At 44.4% G+C, this 14504-nt stretch overlaps 1 protein-coding gene across 1 annotated transcript in view; it reads right to left on the bottom strand.

The window, feature by feature from the left end:
* Positions 1-478: 478 nt before the first annotated feature.
* Positions 479-14504, bottom strand: part of Fam81a (family with sequence similarity 81 member A) — a 30713-nt gene continuing 16687 nt past the window's right edge. Inside the window, exons 4-8 of the mRNA XM_010641245.3 lie at positions 13006-13135; positions 10761-10867; positions 8032-8167; positions 6024-6216; positions 479-2525 (exon numbers count right to left, since the gene is read on the bottom strand). Coding sequence (XP_010639547.1) covers positions 2401-2525; positions 6024-6216; positions 8032-8167; positions 10761-10867; positions 13006-13135 — 691 coding nt within the window. The 3' untranslated portion in view covers positions 479-2400. The remainder of the gene's footprint in view (positions 2526-6023; positions 6217-8031; positions 8168-10760; positions 10868-13005; positions 13136-14504) is intronic.

Below are 14504 nucleotides of genomic sequence, written 5' to 3'. Positions count from 1 at the left end.
TCGATCCCCGTGTGTAGGACATCACCCAGCTGCACGCCCTGGCCCGCTGTCCTGTGGGTGGGGGTACGGTCTCAGCAGAAGACTCGGCTGGGGTAGACTGGAGGGGTTTTGTTAGCCACCTTAGCCACTGTGAGTGCAGTTAAATGGCATGAAGCACATCCACTTGTCAGCGGTTAGAACTGGGGAAGGTGCTTAACTCAGAGGTGATCCCGTTTTCCATCTGTCAAACGGGTAGACAAACCCTACTTAATTCAACTCGGTGGTGCCAGGATGCAACAGGGGCTGTGCCGAGCCCTGGCACCCCAAGAGGAGTTCCTGTGAGTCTGGTTCCAGGGGCCAGCAGGACCGCAGCATTTCCCCCATCAGAGAAAGCAGAATTTTCCCTGAGGCCCTGTACCCAGGCAAGTTTCTGCCTCACGCTGAAAGCCTTTTACATTTACAAATCATACACCATACTTATTTGACATTTTATCCTTTTTATTGCAAATTTCTCAGAAAGGAAAGAACACGGAAGCTGATTCTTGTTTGACCTTTGGTGAGAAGTGTCACCGGGGGTCACGCAGTCACCGGGCCTGTGATAGGCACCGCTGCCTGCCACCTCCCTAGGCTTTGGCCCAGGGGCAGCGGGGCCTCGGCGGCTCTTACAACGCCCCAGGCGTGTCCAAGCGGCCGGGCTGGAGAAGTGACATCAAGCGCCTGAGACACCCCTCTTCCCAGGGGTCAGACGCGCTGACCCTTCCTTAGGACCGAGGGCCAGCGAGATGCCCTGGGGCTGTGCCAGCCTGGAGAACACGAGACACGCCCACTGGGTCACAGAAAGAAACCCCTTTCTGACTGGAAGAGAGTATCAACCCTTTTCCCCCTTTAAATGGAAATGTACTGTAGAGATGAAAAGATTTTTGACCAAAACAGGAAATATATGTTGAATGACATAGGACGTATTTCTTATATAACCTCTCGTGTCCAAATTTTTTCTTTAATCTTTTTGTCAAGCCATTGAGAACTATATGTACTCTAGCAGCATATTTTATACGGGTGTAAACAGTAATAGCCAGTTAGACATTTCACTTGTGGTTCATCCTAGAAATAGAAAATGCTTTTATTGTCCTGAGTCCTTGGCAAATGGAACAGACAAAAGGTGTTTGTTTAAACAAACAAACAAACAAACAAAACACTTGTCCTCCTGCCCCTGGGCGCCCTCATGATCTCCAGGGGTGGCTTTCTCTTTCGGTTTGCACAGGGTGACCAAAGACCCCAGGGTCACACTTTCAGTGGCTGATCAAATACAGAGACTGAAAATTATCTAGAAAGTTGCACAAGACAAAGGTTTCTTGACACTATTATAAATTCAATTTGTTTCTTTGTCCATACAAAAGTGTGAATTTCTGTTCCATGAATAGTACTGCAGGGTTCACATCTTAACAGCGGTAACATTTTGAGAACATTTTAAAAATACACAGGATCCCATTCTGACATCGTAATTCTGCATGATTGTTACGTCTTGTCAGTAAAGATGTTACAGGATTCAGTTCATGGAGACGTTACTCCAAGGCACGAAAATACAGTTACAATAAATGTATATAAACCCTGGCACTGTGTGCCAATTTTGCAAACATTTAGAGAGATCATAACGTCTGGAAAATTCTATTATGATTAATGAACAGTTAATCATCAACAAATGGTTAACCACCATTCCATTATTTAATATATGGCTATCACTATACAAGTTGTGGCTAATTCAAAAATAGTTTTAAATATTAAAACCTGGTCTACCTAGGTGGATGTAAATATTGTGCCTTGTAGTACCCAGAACATCTTAAATTTCCACGTAATTTCCAATCTGTATGGCAGTTATTAATTGTAAATTTATTTTCATTATAGAAATGGCAGGTTTTTTTCTCAAGTGTGAAATCTCTTCCCCTTAGAAAAGACAGAGGATTGACAGTAAGATAACCAATATAAGAAACACACAAATAACAGTAATAAAACCCAGATGTGGACTCAAAGGTTGATTTCTAATCTATTGGGACAACACATTCCAGTGACAACTCATTGGTTTCTTAATTTTAAAAAATCAGCATGATATTTTTCAAAATATTAAATAGTCTTGGTTAGACCATTGAGCACTGAAAAAAATCGTCTTTTCATTCATAAAATGAAGAGGACCAAAGCCTTTCAAAGGGTGCGGTGACCACTGATTTAGAGAAATAAAATAAAGTGGTTAAAAACCGTATTTAATATGCTAAGAGTGTTTTCAAGACTCAGGTAAACATTCAGACCCATGAAAACACGTTTCCTGGCACATGCACACCCGGGAGCGTCCTGAACGCAGCGGGCCTGGCCTCCGAGGCCGGGCACCCAGTCCCAGGCCATACCCTCCACGTCCGGGTCCCAGGCCGCTCACAGCGGGGCTTCCGGCTTCTGAATCTGTTGGATTTGCTTCTGCAGCTGGTCCCTGTCCAGCTTCATCTTGGCCTCAAGCACTTGCCTGAGGGATCCTATGCTTTCGTAGATGGCCGTAAACCCTTTAAGGAGAGGTAAATTTCACAAGAGTTAATACTTTCAAAACGATGCCAAATCCGATTCCATAGAACATGGTGATAGTTGATTCTGACAAAAACTACCTATAAATGTTAAAACTCCAGCGGTAAAAGTTTGATGAAGAATAAGAGAATTGGGCCAGGGATGTAGCTCAAGGGCACGACACCTGCCTGGCAAGCACAAAGTCCTGAGTTCGATTCCCAGAACCAAAAAACAAACAAAACAATAACAAAAGAATCGCACAGTTGCATCGTATCTCACTGGAAATTGCTTTTTCATTACAAAAGGGGAAAGGAGCTATTACGACGGAGAAATCTGGCAGATACAACTTTTTTTTTGTACTGGGAATCAAACTCAGGGCCTCACACTTGCCAGGTAGGCCCTATGCCGCTGAATTACGTCCCCGGCCCCAGACACAACTTCAGCCGAGCTCACATCCCAACAGTTGGAGAAACCAGCGTCGTGGGCATTCAGATAAGATACCCGGCAAGGCCTACAGCTCTCCTGTGGCCTATCCATCCCAAACCTCATCACAAAGAAGCACATGAACACCAACGGGGACAGACTACAAAACCATGGCCAGCATTCGTTCCAAATGTCAAGATCACGGCGGAACCGATCCAGATTAAACGAGAGGAAGTAAGAAACACATTAACTTCCACACGTTAACGTGTGCTTCCAGATCAGAACTCAAGTGGCCAACGGGTGTAGGAAGAGGTGCCGAATTGTCAAGAAAATGCTCATCAGTAGCTGGCGTGGCGGCGCGCGCCTATGATCCCAGCACTTAGGAGGCTGAGGCAGGAGGATCACTGGCCAGCCTGAACTTAGCCTCAGGAAAAACAACAACAAAAAAATGCATGTAGGATGAAGAAGCCCAAGATGAGGGCCCTATGTGTTACACTGGGATTTTTCTAAAAGAGTAGATTCTGGTTGCTCTTCATACACACACACACACACACACACACACACACACACAAACACACACAAATACACACAAAAGGGTGACTGTAACAGGATGGCTATGCTAATTCACTTGACCATAATAGCCATGTCATTGTGTATATGAGTATCAAGACAGCTTATATGTCTTAAATATATATCATAAAATGTTTGCTTTTAAAATGTTTGATTAGGAAAAAAGGAAAGAAAATGTGGACTGGTGAAAGTTTGTTGAAAAGAAAACAACAATGAAGACTGAATACTGAACACTGAAAAGCATTCCACTGATGTCACCTCGTCCTGTAGTTGCGCCAGGAAATGTCCCCGTTCTTACGGAAAAAACATTACAATAGTAAAGCTGTAAAATGGCATCATGACTCTGGCAACTTCCAGATGATTCAGAGAATAAGAAATTATATTCACACAAAAATATTAAGTACACTTCCAAAATGTTAAAAGTTGGTAAATTTAAGATATGTAGTGTTCTGGGACTATTCTTATAGATTTTTAAAATTTGAAATTATCTAAAGACAAAAAGTAAAAAAAAAAAATAGTCAGGCGTGGTGGCACATGCTTGTAATCCCAGTACTCAGAAGGCTGAGGCAGGAGGCTTGCCTGAGTTCAAGGCCAGCCTGGGCTACACTGTAAGACTCTGTCTCAAAAACAACAAAACAAAAAAAGTTTTAAAAAAGGGCCTCTACCACAAAAGTACTTCATTGCCGGGTGTGGTGGTGCACACCTGTAATGCTCAGGAGGCTGAGGCAGGAGGATCGCTGTGAGTTCGAGACCAGCCTGGGCCATATAATGAGTTCCAGGTCAATCTCAACTATGTAGTGAGACCCTGTCTCAAAAAAACCAAACAAAACAGAAAAAGTACTTCATATTATTTTCTGTATTTCTATAGTTTAATTAAATGTTACTTTCAAGTCCTGTCTTCATTAGTAAAATATAGCATATTTTTCCTCAGGAAAAATTCCTTGTGTGACATTTCATGAAAAAAACTGTGCAAGTTACTCCTTAAAATGCTTTTACGGACACAGAAAGATACAACAATTACTAAAGAAAATAGGTTATAAACCTGTATAGTATGAACTTTTATGTTGGCAAAAGTACATACGGAAACATATAAAATATAGAAAATATACATAAACATGACTTCTGGGTAAGAGAAGCTATATTTTCAAATTATCCTGTGCTTTATGATTTTCCATTAAGAAATGTGTCACCTTTGTAGTAAGAATGTTTGTAATTCTGTAAAGGCCCATATCCAAATCTTACCAGGTACTAAATATTAACACCCTCAACAGTGGTTGGGAAAATAATCCATTCAGGGAACGAGGCAATCCTGATCATGGGTGAAATACTCAACTGTCACATTCCAACAGCCCCAAAACCAAGAAAGAAAATGCATTTTCATCTCTACAAGTTCTCCCATTCGAAAGTTTAATTATAACATCTAAATAAAGTCAACACTTGGTGATCAAAACAACAAAAGTATTCTTGGAATGACTACTTTTATTTCCACGTAGCTAAACAGGACGGTGGTACAGGAGGAACTTGTGGCAAAGGAAACTGAAGGAGCTGACACAGTTTTGGTTTTTGGTACCGCGGATCAAACTCAGGACCTGCTGCTTGCCAGGCAGGTGCGGAGCTAACGTGGTCTGAGTCCCACTGCTCAGCAAGACCATCTTCTCCTTCCTGACCAGATCAACCGACTCCCCCAGAATCCTTTTTATTTATTTATTTTTTTGAGACAGGGTCTCCCTATGCAGTTCAGGCTGTCCTTGAGCTCACTGTGTCACCAAGGCTAACCTGGAACTCATGGCAATCCTCCTGCCTCAGCCTGCCATGTACTGGGATGACAGGCGTACGCCACCACACATGGCCCTGAGAATCCTTTCCGTAACGAAGAGCTCTGGATCTCACAAAACCATCAGCGTCTTTAAGGACCATAAACTGTAAGCTATTTGTGCCTGAGTTAAAAATCTGTCTTTGGGTAACTTTTCCCAGTTTCAGTCCCAGTTCTGCGTTCTTGAATTCAGTGATAGGCCCTCTGCTACAACTGGAATCTCCCCTCTACAACTCATGCTGAGGTTTAGGTGCCATTGTAACGGTATAAACAAGAGAGGGGATCTTTAAGAGGCGAGCCAGCACTCTGGGAAGCTGAGGCAGGAGAACCCAGCTTTGAGCCCAGCCTGGGCAATTTAATGACTTAGGGAGACCTTGTCTCAAAATTAAAAAAAAAATAATAATAAAAGGGCTGCGGATGGAGCTCAGTGCAAAGACCCTGGGTTCAATCCTCAGTACTGGGGGAAAAGCGGGGCTGAGGAGGTGTTGGGGGCACCGTGATAAGGCCCTCAGCCGAGCGTGGGCCTCCAGTCAGGATGAACCCGGCCTGGATTTCGTCTGCCCGTGTGTGGGCTTCTGTGCCGCCCTGAACCGTGAGGATGACCATGTTACCACCGCAATGGCAGGGTTCCCAACGAACGGGTTTTGAGAAACAACAAGAAAAGGAAGCAAGGGAGCCGCCAGGCTCAGCCTACCGGCATCGACTTCCGCTTTCATCTCCTGCATGCCCTCCTGCATCTGCAGCTCCAGCTTGCTGATCCGCCCTTGCACCTTGTCCTCCTCCTGCTTGGCCCTCGGTCCTTCCAGACTCTTCCTCTGCGTCTCCTCTAGCTTGTCAAGTCTGGTTGACAACTGGCTGAGCCGCTCCGTGTCCCTTTCGCCGGCTACCTGAGATCCAGGAGGAGAAGCGCACCCGATTACTCCGAAGACACCGCCCGCCTCGCATTTCCATCTGCCTCAGTGTTGCACAGCAGTATGCCGGGGACAGGATCACAGGGGCGGCTGTTGCCCAGCTCAGTATCCACCTCAACCACGTCCGCCTTAACAGACTCCCGATTTTCAGCTCAGTAAAAAGCCATCCAGATACAAACCATACTTCCCACTGTCTCCTCAGCCTAGCAGAATACAGGCTCAGCGCGTGTGCGTGTGTGGCCATTACAGGATTAATTTCTGGCCAGTAGATGTCAGTGTATTGTGACAGCTTCCAGAAGTTCAAAGACAGCTGATATATACCTTCATTTCTGCCTCTTTCCTGTTTCTAGAATTCAACGGCTGGAGCTCCAGCAGCCACTCTGAATGGTGAGGATGCCAGTTGCTCTCTAGGGTTGGCACAGAGTGAAACTAAAAGAACCATGAGTCCCTGAGGACTGACGAGCCATCACGTCAGTCCTGCACGGCCCACACCCAGGCTTCTCTTCCATGAGAGAAATAAGCTTCTGTCTTATTAAAGCCACTCTTATCTTGGGGTTTACTGTTGGTCATAAACCAAGCTATATGTAAAAATGAACAGCGATCCAAAGTTGAAGCCTGCAAAAGTATTAGTATAAGTCTCTGTAAAATAATCAGTAGACCCTATAAAGATAGGGAAATACCCATACATTTTTCCTTGCCGACATGCTTGGTTTTCTGAACCTGTGTGTCTGCAGGCGAGCTATGGAGACCAGGACTAAACATGAAGCCGTAGCAGCTCAGCACAACACAGCTTTCTCTTGCTGATGCCCAGTGCGGGTCTGCAGGCTCCGCAGCTCAGAACCGGAGACAGCTGCAGAGACAGCGGTCAGCGAGGCAGAGCCCTCGCATCCCTTCTGCTCTCTGACGGGCAGGAGGCAGCGGCTCCGGGGAGAACAAGCAAGGAGGGGGCGATGGTCACTCTGAATAACCCAAGCCAACAAAATCCGCTTGGCAGGTCCGGCTTCAGAGCCTGCTGGTTTTGGATGGGATACATGCGAGGCTTTCTTGTTACAGTTTCGGAGCAGTTTGCAACCCTGAGCTCTGGGATTCAGGAAGGGGCCTTAAAGGAAAGGAAGTGGGGTCACTGTGCCCCCTGCCCGGGCCACTGCACGCTGGGGTTCCAGTGGACAGGAGGGGATCCGCAGGGAGACATCTACTCAACACTGGTCCTGACACGAACGCAAGCCAGCATCAAGCTGACAAATGTGCATTTTATCTAGAAATGCGCATGGGTGATTTGGATCTTGAAGATCTTGACTTAAACTTGTCTTAACTGAAAGTACTGAAAAATTCTATTTAGCCTTTTAACCAAAAGAAATCAAATGTTCCATCTCTTTATCAAGATTGTAAACCCAAGCATGGTGGTGCAGGCCTGTAAACCTAGCACTCAACAGGCTGAGGCAGAAGGATCGCCGTGAGTTCGAGGCCAGCCCGGGCTACATAGTGAGTTTCTGTCTCAAGACAAAGTAAAAATACAAATAGAGGGTGGCGATGGACTCAGTGGTAGAATACAGGCTCAGCATATGTCAGGCCCTGGATTTGATCCTCACAAACAATTGTGTGTGTATGTGTGTGTGTGTGTGTGTGTGTGTGTGTGTGTGTGCCCACACACAAAGAATGAACATAAACGAGAGGAATGGACTCAAAGGCAAGAAACAACTCAACGGCTCTATCTAATACCAAATAATTAGTCAAACACTGTAGACCTGTATCCGAATAATTAGTAAATGATTGCTAAACATCAATACCTACACTGTTTTCCTTAAGCGCCACGGAAAGCTGGTCAATTTTCTGTAAAAGTTCTTTTTCTATCCGTTCTTGCTCCTGTTGCATCCAGCTCCGTGTAGACAGAATCTGGTTACTGAGCTCCTCGACTGTACCTTTAAATCTAAGAGGCAGTAAGTGAACACGTCAGATGTAACACAGTTTTGAAGCGGCAGGGAACGACGTCTGGCTCTCAGGTAAATAGCAGTAAGTTGGGCTTCCTCAGAGCAGCTCCCCTTTTCTAGGGGTCACACTGGGCCGGGAAGGGGCAGCAGGAACACAAGACACAAAAGCGCCCACGGATGGCGGGATGGACGCTGAGGTGACCGTAGCACAGAGAGGACCTTCGTGGTTCTGAGGCCCGAAGTGCTCCTGGCTCACAGCGCTCGGTCCTGCATCTCCTCCCCAGGGTGCTCTCCTTCCCTGGTTCTCGTCCCTTTTAGTTGCCAAGACTGGAGCCCGGCTCCAGTATTCTCACTTGTCCCCAAACTCCTCTTGCCCCACAGGGACTCATCCCAATTTCATTCTGAAGAAAAAAATTTTTTTTTAAATTTAAAAACCTTCTCAGGCTCCCCTTCCTCTAGTCCTCTCTCCCCGCAAATTCCTTACAAGAACTGTCTGCCTGTACATGCTAACCCCCGGCTTCGTCATTCTTATTTCTATTGTATGAGAGAAAAATTATTGAAAAATATAGGTGGTATAGATATAGGATTTAAATAATACTAACATGAATGTGTACTGGCATACAGTCACTAGTTATCCTGCAATATCTGCTCCTTATCCCTTATAAAAAGTCCTCAGGTATCAGCTAGTCAGAAAGCTTGTTTTTCCAGCCTCCCTTGCAGCTAAGTTGCCCCACACTTCCCGTGTGGAAGCGATAGAGCACATTTCTGGTCACATCCTTAAACACAGACTGACTGCAGAGCACAAGGACTGGTGGGGCAGAGACCCCACCTGCCTGTGAACATGACCTCACCACGATTACCCAGCAGTCACAGCACCGAGGCTAGACTATACACAAACTAACACAGCCATGTCCTCCCACCAGCCTGAGACTAGACCTCCACCAGGATTTAGAAATCCCAAGGGTACTTTCTGGTGACCCCAGCCCCCGGGAGGTGAGCACCACCCAGAATTTCCTGTTCTCTGTCAGTACTCTGACAAGGGCTCTAGTGATCAGACAGACTAATACAGAGTAACCTATCCATAACTTAATCACACTTGCAAAGTCTTCTCCTACTATGTAAGGTGACTGTTCACCCATTCCCGTCATTAGGAGGTGGAGATATTTGGGGAATCATTGTTTAGTCTACCACAACCGTTTATCTTTCCTTAAAAGCTCTTATGACTATCAAGAATAATACAGCATGTATCTATTTAGTCCTTATTTGAGTATGGCCACTAGGTCCTTATACTGTAAATCACACAAGAACCAGAACAGTCTGATTTTCTGTTCATCACGGAACAGTACTTAGTGTACTGAATACTCAGAACAAGGAACAGTCCCTCAGCCGTACTCAACAAATATGAGGGCCAGGGATTTAGCTCAGTGGTTCCGTCGCCTGCCTTGTAAGTGCAAGAATCTGAGTTCAATCCCCGGTACCAAAAAAAAAAAAACAAAAACAAAAAAACAAAAATAAATATGAGGCATCATCAACAAATATGGTGAATTTTTAAAAACATTATAGCAAAAAAGACGCACTGCCGTTGATGCCCCTCACAAAACCCTCCCTTGCTTTGAGCACACTTAATCCATTACTCCTGTCACTTTCTGAAGCAGCTCTGGAGTCCTCTTTTGTGAGTGTCTTTAGTTGTGCAGTCATGGCTGCCTCGATGTCTTCAGTCAGTTCGAAACGTGTACCTCTCACAGTCACTTTGACTTTGGGGAAGAGCCAGAGGCCCGTGGGGATCTGAGGAATAAGGCAGATGGGGACACAGGGCAATGTGTTCGTTTGACAGAGACTGACGTAAACATTCTGAACTGGTTTGTGACATCAAGGCGGCTGTGAGAAGATACAGAAGAGGAATTCCGTCCGGAACTGTGTCAAACAGCAGAAAGGATGATGGGGTAGCGTGAGAAGCCGGAAGTGCAAACGGGGATGAAAATGTATGATAGATGATGTGAAACAGGAAGAAACGGGAAAGAAGGAAGTGGGAGGGGCAGGGGAAAGGAAGGGAAAGAAAATATGAGCAAAAGAAGAAAAGGAAGAGATGGAAACCAAGTTTTTAAAAATAGGGAAGGGTGGAGGGGTTGACGGGAGGGCAGGGGAATGGGGGAAAAAATAAGAACCAAGATATATTATGTGAAGGCATAAATTTCCAATGATGAATGTCATTATATTGTATACCTAAAATGTACCAATGAAATTAATTAAAAAAAAGAATGTTGAGGTAGGTGTGTTTGAAGCAAGGAGGAATATTTTGAGAGAGATTAATGGTAATGTGTCTTTTACTGTAATAAATCTTAAAAATTGAAATAGTTATCTTTTATTGCAATGTACATATAAATAGATAAATTATCATTCAATCACTAAAAATAATAATTATGAAGGAAAAGTAACAACAGGCTACACAGAAACTTTTCCTTTTAACCTCCGGGACTGTTTTTATTGTGTGCAATAAATAAAAAAACAAGAAGAAAAGAAGGGCAGTATTGCATAAACTTGGAAAGAACTTCAACTAAAAGCTTTTTTTAAATATATAAGCTCACAACTTACTTAGTATCTAAAAGCTGAAGCTGGTGGTTACTGTCTCTGTGGGACATCTTCAGTTTGGTGCTCTGCTCTGATATAGACAAATCCACTCTGTTCAAAAGCTGAGAAATCTGGAAAAGAAGGTATAGTTTCAGAAAATATTTCCTCAGCTACATGCTAGTCAATGGTGTTAAGAGGCAATCATTTAGGAGTTCGCCTCATCTTTTTACCTTTGCTTTTGTTTTTTTTTCTTACACACCAGCTGAAAATCGAGACCAGCAACACTGCCAAAATACTGCTCACACACCAAGCAGTAAACTGCTCCGTTCTGTGATGAGCGAACCCAACAGCAGCCCCAAAATGGAGTCAGGAAGCCCAAAATGGTGTCTGATGTGTCATGATCCCCTGCAGGGATCGTACAAGAGCATCCGACAGGTGTGCTGTGGTTGTCTGGGACATGCCCAGGGCATGATCAGGGAGGCCACGGGCTCTGCATGGGCACGGGGTGAACGCTGTAAAGGTTGGACCCTAAAAACTATGTAACCTCCTACGTAGTAGAGATTATGTTGCTTCTATAATGGCCCAAGCTCCCTTCTCAGCCACTTAAAAACTCCTAGACAAAGGGTCTTCTTGGGTATTCTACTTAGAACCCCTTCCTGTCTAGTGGGAGCTTTACTTCCTTGCCTTTGTATTTTTCCCTTCCTTGCCATTATGTCTTTTAAATAAATTTGCCTGCACCCTACTTCCTCTGTCCATGATTTCATTCTTCATCAGTGTGGGACAGGACCCTGGAATTCTGGTAACACTACCAGAATTACCGTTTCTCCTTGTCTTTTCACTAAAATTTAATATAAACCTAGTCCTTCGTGTGTTCAGTGCTCATATTTTCCACAAAAACTGTGATGTACAATATTCCTTACTTAAAACGTCATAGTTTTCTCAGAACCAGAATAACAACAACAAAAGTCTCTTTTGATGGGTTTCTGTGTTTGACTTGGCTTGGATACTAGAAAGCTTAAGATTTTCTTTACATCTATTTTCTGTTGTGATAATTTTATCCTTACTCAACCTTCAAAATTATTTTTAAAATGGGCCAGAAATTTAGCTCAGTAATGTCCCGCCTGCCTGGCAAGTGCAAGGCCCTGAGTCAATTCTCAGCATGCACACACGCAAACACACCATATATACATATATATGTGTGTGAGTGTATACTTTTTTCATAGTTTTATTATATCTGTGTTTTTCACATAAGGAACTTACTGGACATAGGAGATAAGCATTTTTAATCTGACCTGCGGACCACAAGTGCTGTTATTTTTCTAGAATAGTCTCTCCTCAAGTGAAGAATAGAAAATAAGGCAGGTAACATAGGAAAAGTCCTGGAAGGCCCACCCTGTTATAATAAAGGGAAACTTGTAAAAGGCCAAAAATCAAACTGAAACACCAAGTTTCACTTTGTGAAATCACTCTGTGAATTTCAAGGTAGAAAATTCTGAAGTTCACTAAAGCTGAAGTTCACTGAGCTCTAAAGTGCCTAAGCCTCCCCTAGCTTCGTCCCGCCTCTGTAGCACATGCAGACAGTGTGACAAGAAAGTACCTGCACTGTGTCCCAGTGAACACACTATTCCCTGAATCAAATGAGGGTGAGGGGCAGGCGACAGAACACAGGACGGCTTACCTGTGCAAGAGGCAGGCTTGTTTGTTTGTTTGTTTTGGTGCCAGGGATCAAACTGGAGTCCTTGAGCTTGTGAGGCATGTGGGGAACCACTGAGCTACATCCCCAGCCCTAGGCAGGTTTATTTTTGTTTTGATTTGGGTACTGGGGGTTAAATCCAGGGCCTTTGCATTGAGCTACATTCCCATCCCTTTTTTATTTTCTATTCTGAGACAGGGTCTTGCTGAGTTACTGTCTTGCCTGGGCTGGGCTCAAACTTGCAATCCTCCTGCCTCAGCCTCCCAGAGTGCTAGGATTACAGGTATGCACCACCGTGCCCAGCAGTTTAGAATCTCTAGAACATATTAATCATTCTAAGAATAAGGGGAAAGAATGTTTCAATTAAGGCTATACCAAAAAAAAAAAAAATCATTGTGCTTTGGTTGCCACACTCATGGTTCCCGCTTCAGGGAAATAGAGAAGGAAGAAACAAAGAGATGCCTATGATTTGCATAAACCTGTGCTGGGGCCCCAGCTAATTTCTCTTGCAAAAAAATAACACCCCAGCTGAGAACAAATTACCCACTTTTAAAAGCTCCCTGACACACGTCCTACCTGTCCTTCTGCATCTTTGATTGCACTTTCCAGGATCATCTTGGAGGCTTGCTGTTCTTTGTTCAGGTGCTGCAGCCCCTCATAGGTCGTTTTGTGCTCTGCAGACAGTCTGGCAATGCTGGCATCACATCTGTCAAGGCAGACAACAGAGCCACTTCTCATGAAGATTCTGAAGCGTGTGCAGGGGCAGCCTCTGCGCGATGAGACACGAGGCCCGGCTCCAAGAGACAGCGCCACCAGTCACAGCTCTGAAGGAAAGTCTGAGTGGATTTGAGAGCGTCCCTGGCTTACCCACTCACACCAAGGGAGCATTATTCCAGGAATGCAAGTCTGGTTGAGCCCCAGCGAAGCAATTAGTTTAATACAGTACCTCAGGAGAAAAACAGATAAAAGCCACACGATCATCTCAGTAGATGAAGAAAGAAAGCACTGAGTAAAAGCCAACACTCTTCATGACTACGAAAACAACAGTCAGCAAACTAGAAATAGAAAGGAATTTTCTCAACCTGATAACGAACAAATACAAAAATGCCACAGCTGAATTCGAACTCCAGGGTGCGAGACAGAAGCTTTCCCCTCCACTCAGGAATAAGACAAGGATGTCTGTTCTCACTATTTCTACTCAGGATCCCAGCTGAGGCTCTGGTCACAGCATTCAGGCAAGAAAAAGAAATCCAAGTCATCCGATGGGAATGAAAGAAGTATCACTTCTCTACTTGTACAAGTCCTGACTTTGTATGTAGAAAATTAGGAAACTATTAGAAGTAATGAATCAGTTTAGCAAGATGGCAGAATAAAAGACCGAAGTACAAAAACCAGTTGTTCTCTAAACAAGGATAGGTTTTTTTTTTTGTTGTTGTTGTTGTTGTTTTTTTTTGTACCAGGGATCAAACTCAGGACCTTGTACTTGCGAGGCAGGCGGCAACACCACTGAGCTACATCCCCAGTTCCACTGTAGGAAGGGCAAGGGGTCTCTGTCCACACAAAGACTTGTTCACACACGTTCACGGCAGCATTACTGGTAAGACCCCAAAAGTAAGCACAACCCAAACATTTAACTGACACCTAAGTAAAACACAGCACACAATGGGGTATTATTCCACTATTCGTAGGAATGAAGAGCCATAGTAACACAGATAAAACCCTGCAAACATTACGTTAAGTGCAGCAGTGATCTCAAAGGTGCATGTGTACTATGGTCCCATTTCCGTCCCCAAAGGCGCAAATCCAGGAGAGAGGAGAAGTATTTGGTGGTTTGCCAAGGACTGGGAGACTGGGGAGGGGCATCGGACGAAGATGGGGGTGGTGGCTAATGGCTTTGTAGGTTCTTTTTGAATGGTACCAATGCTTTCAAAGGAGCTGTGATAGTTACACAGCTCTGTGAGCACACTGAGAGCCAGGACAGGGACAAGGGGAAAAATGAGAATCAAGACCTATTACGTAAAGGTACAGAATCCCAATGATGAATGTAACTGTATTTGTATACCTAGATTGTACAC

Source organism: Fukomys damarensis, unplaced genomic scaffold (assembly GCF_012274545.1).
Source record: "Fukomys damarensis isolate Sample0158 unplaced genomic scaffold, DMR_v1.0_HiC HiC_scaffold_25, whole genome shotgun sequence".
NCBI classification, from domain to species: Eukaryota; Metazoa; Chordata; class Mammalia; order Rodentia; family Bathyergidae; genus Fukomys; species Fukomys damarensis.
Note: the sequence above shows the minus strand (reverse complement) of the source record. Positions and strands in the feature narration are given on the sequence as shown.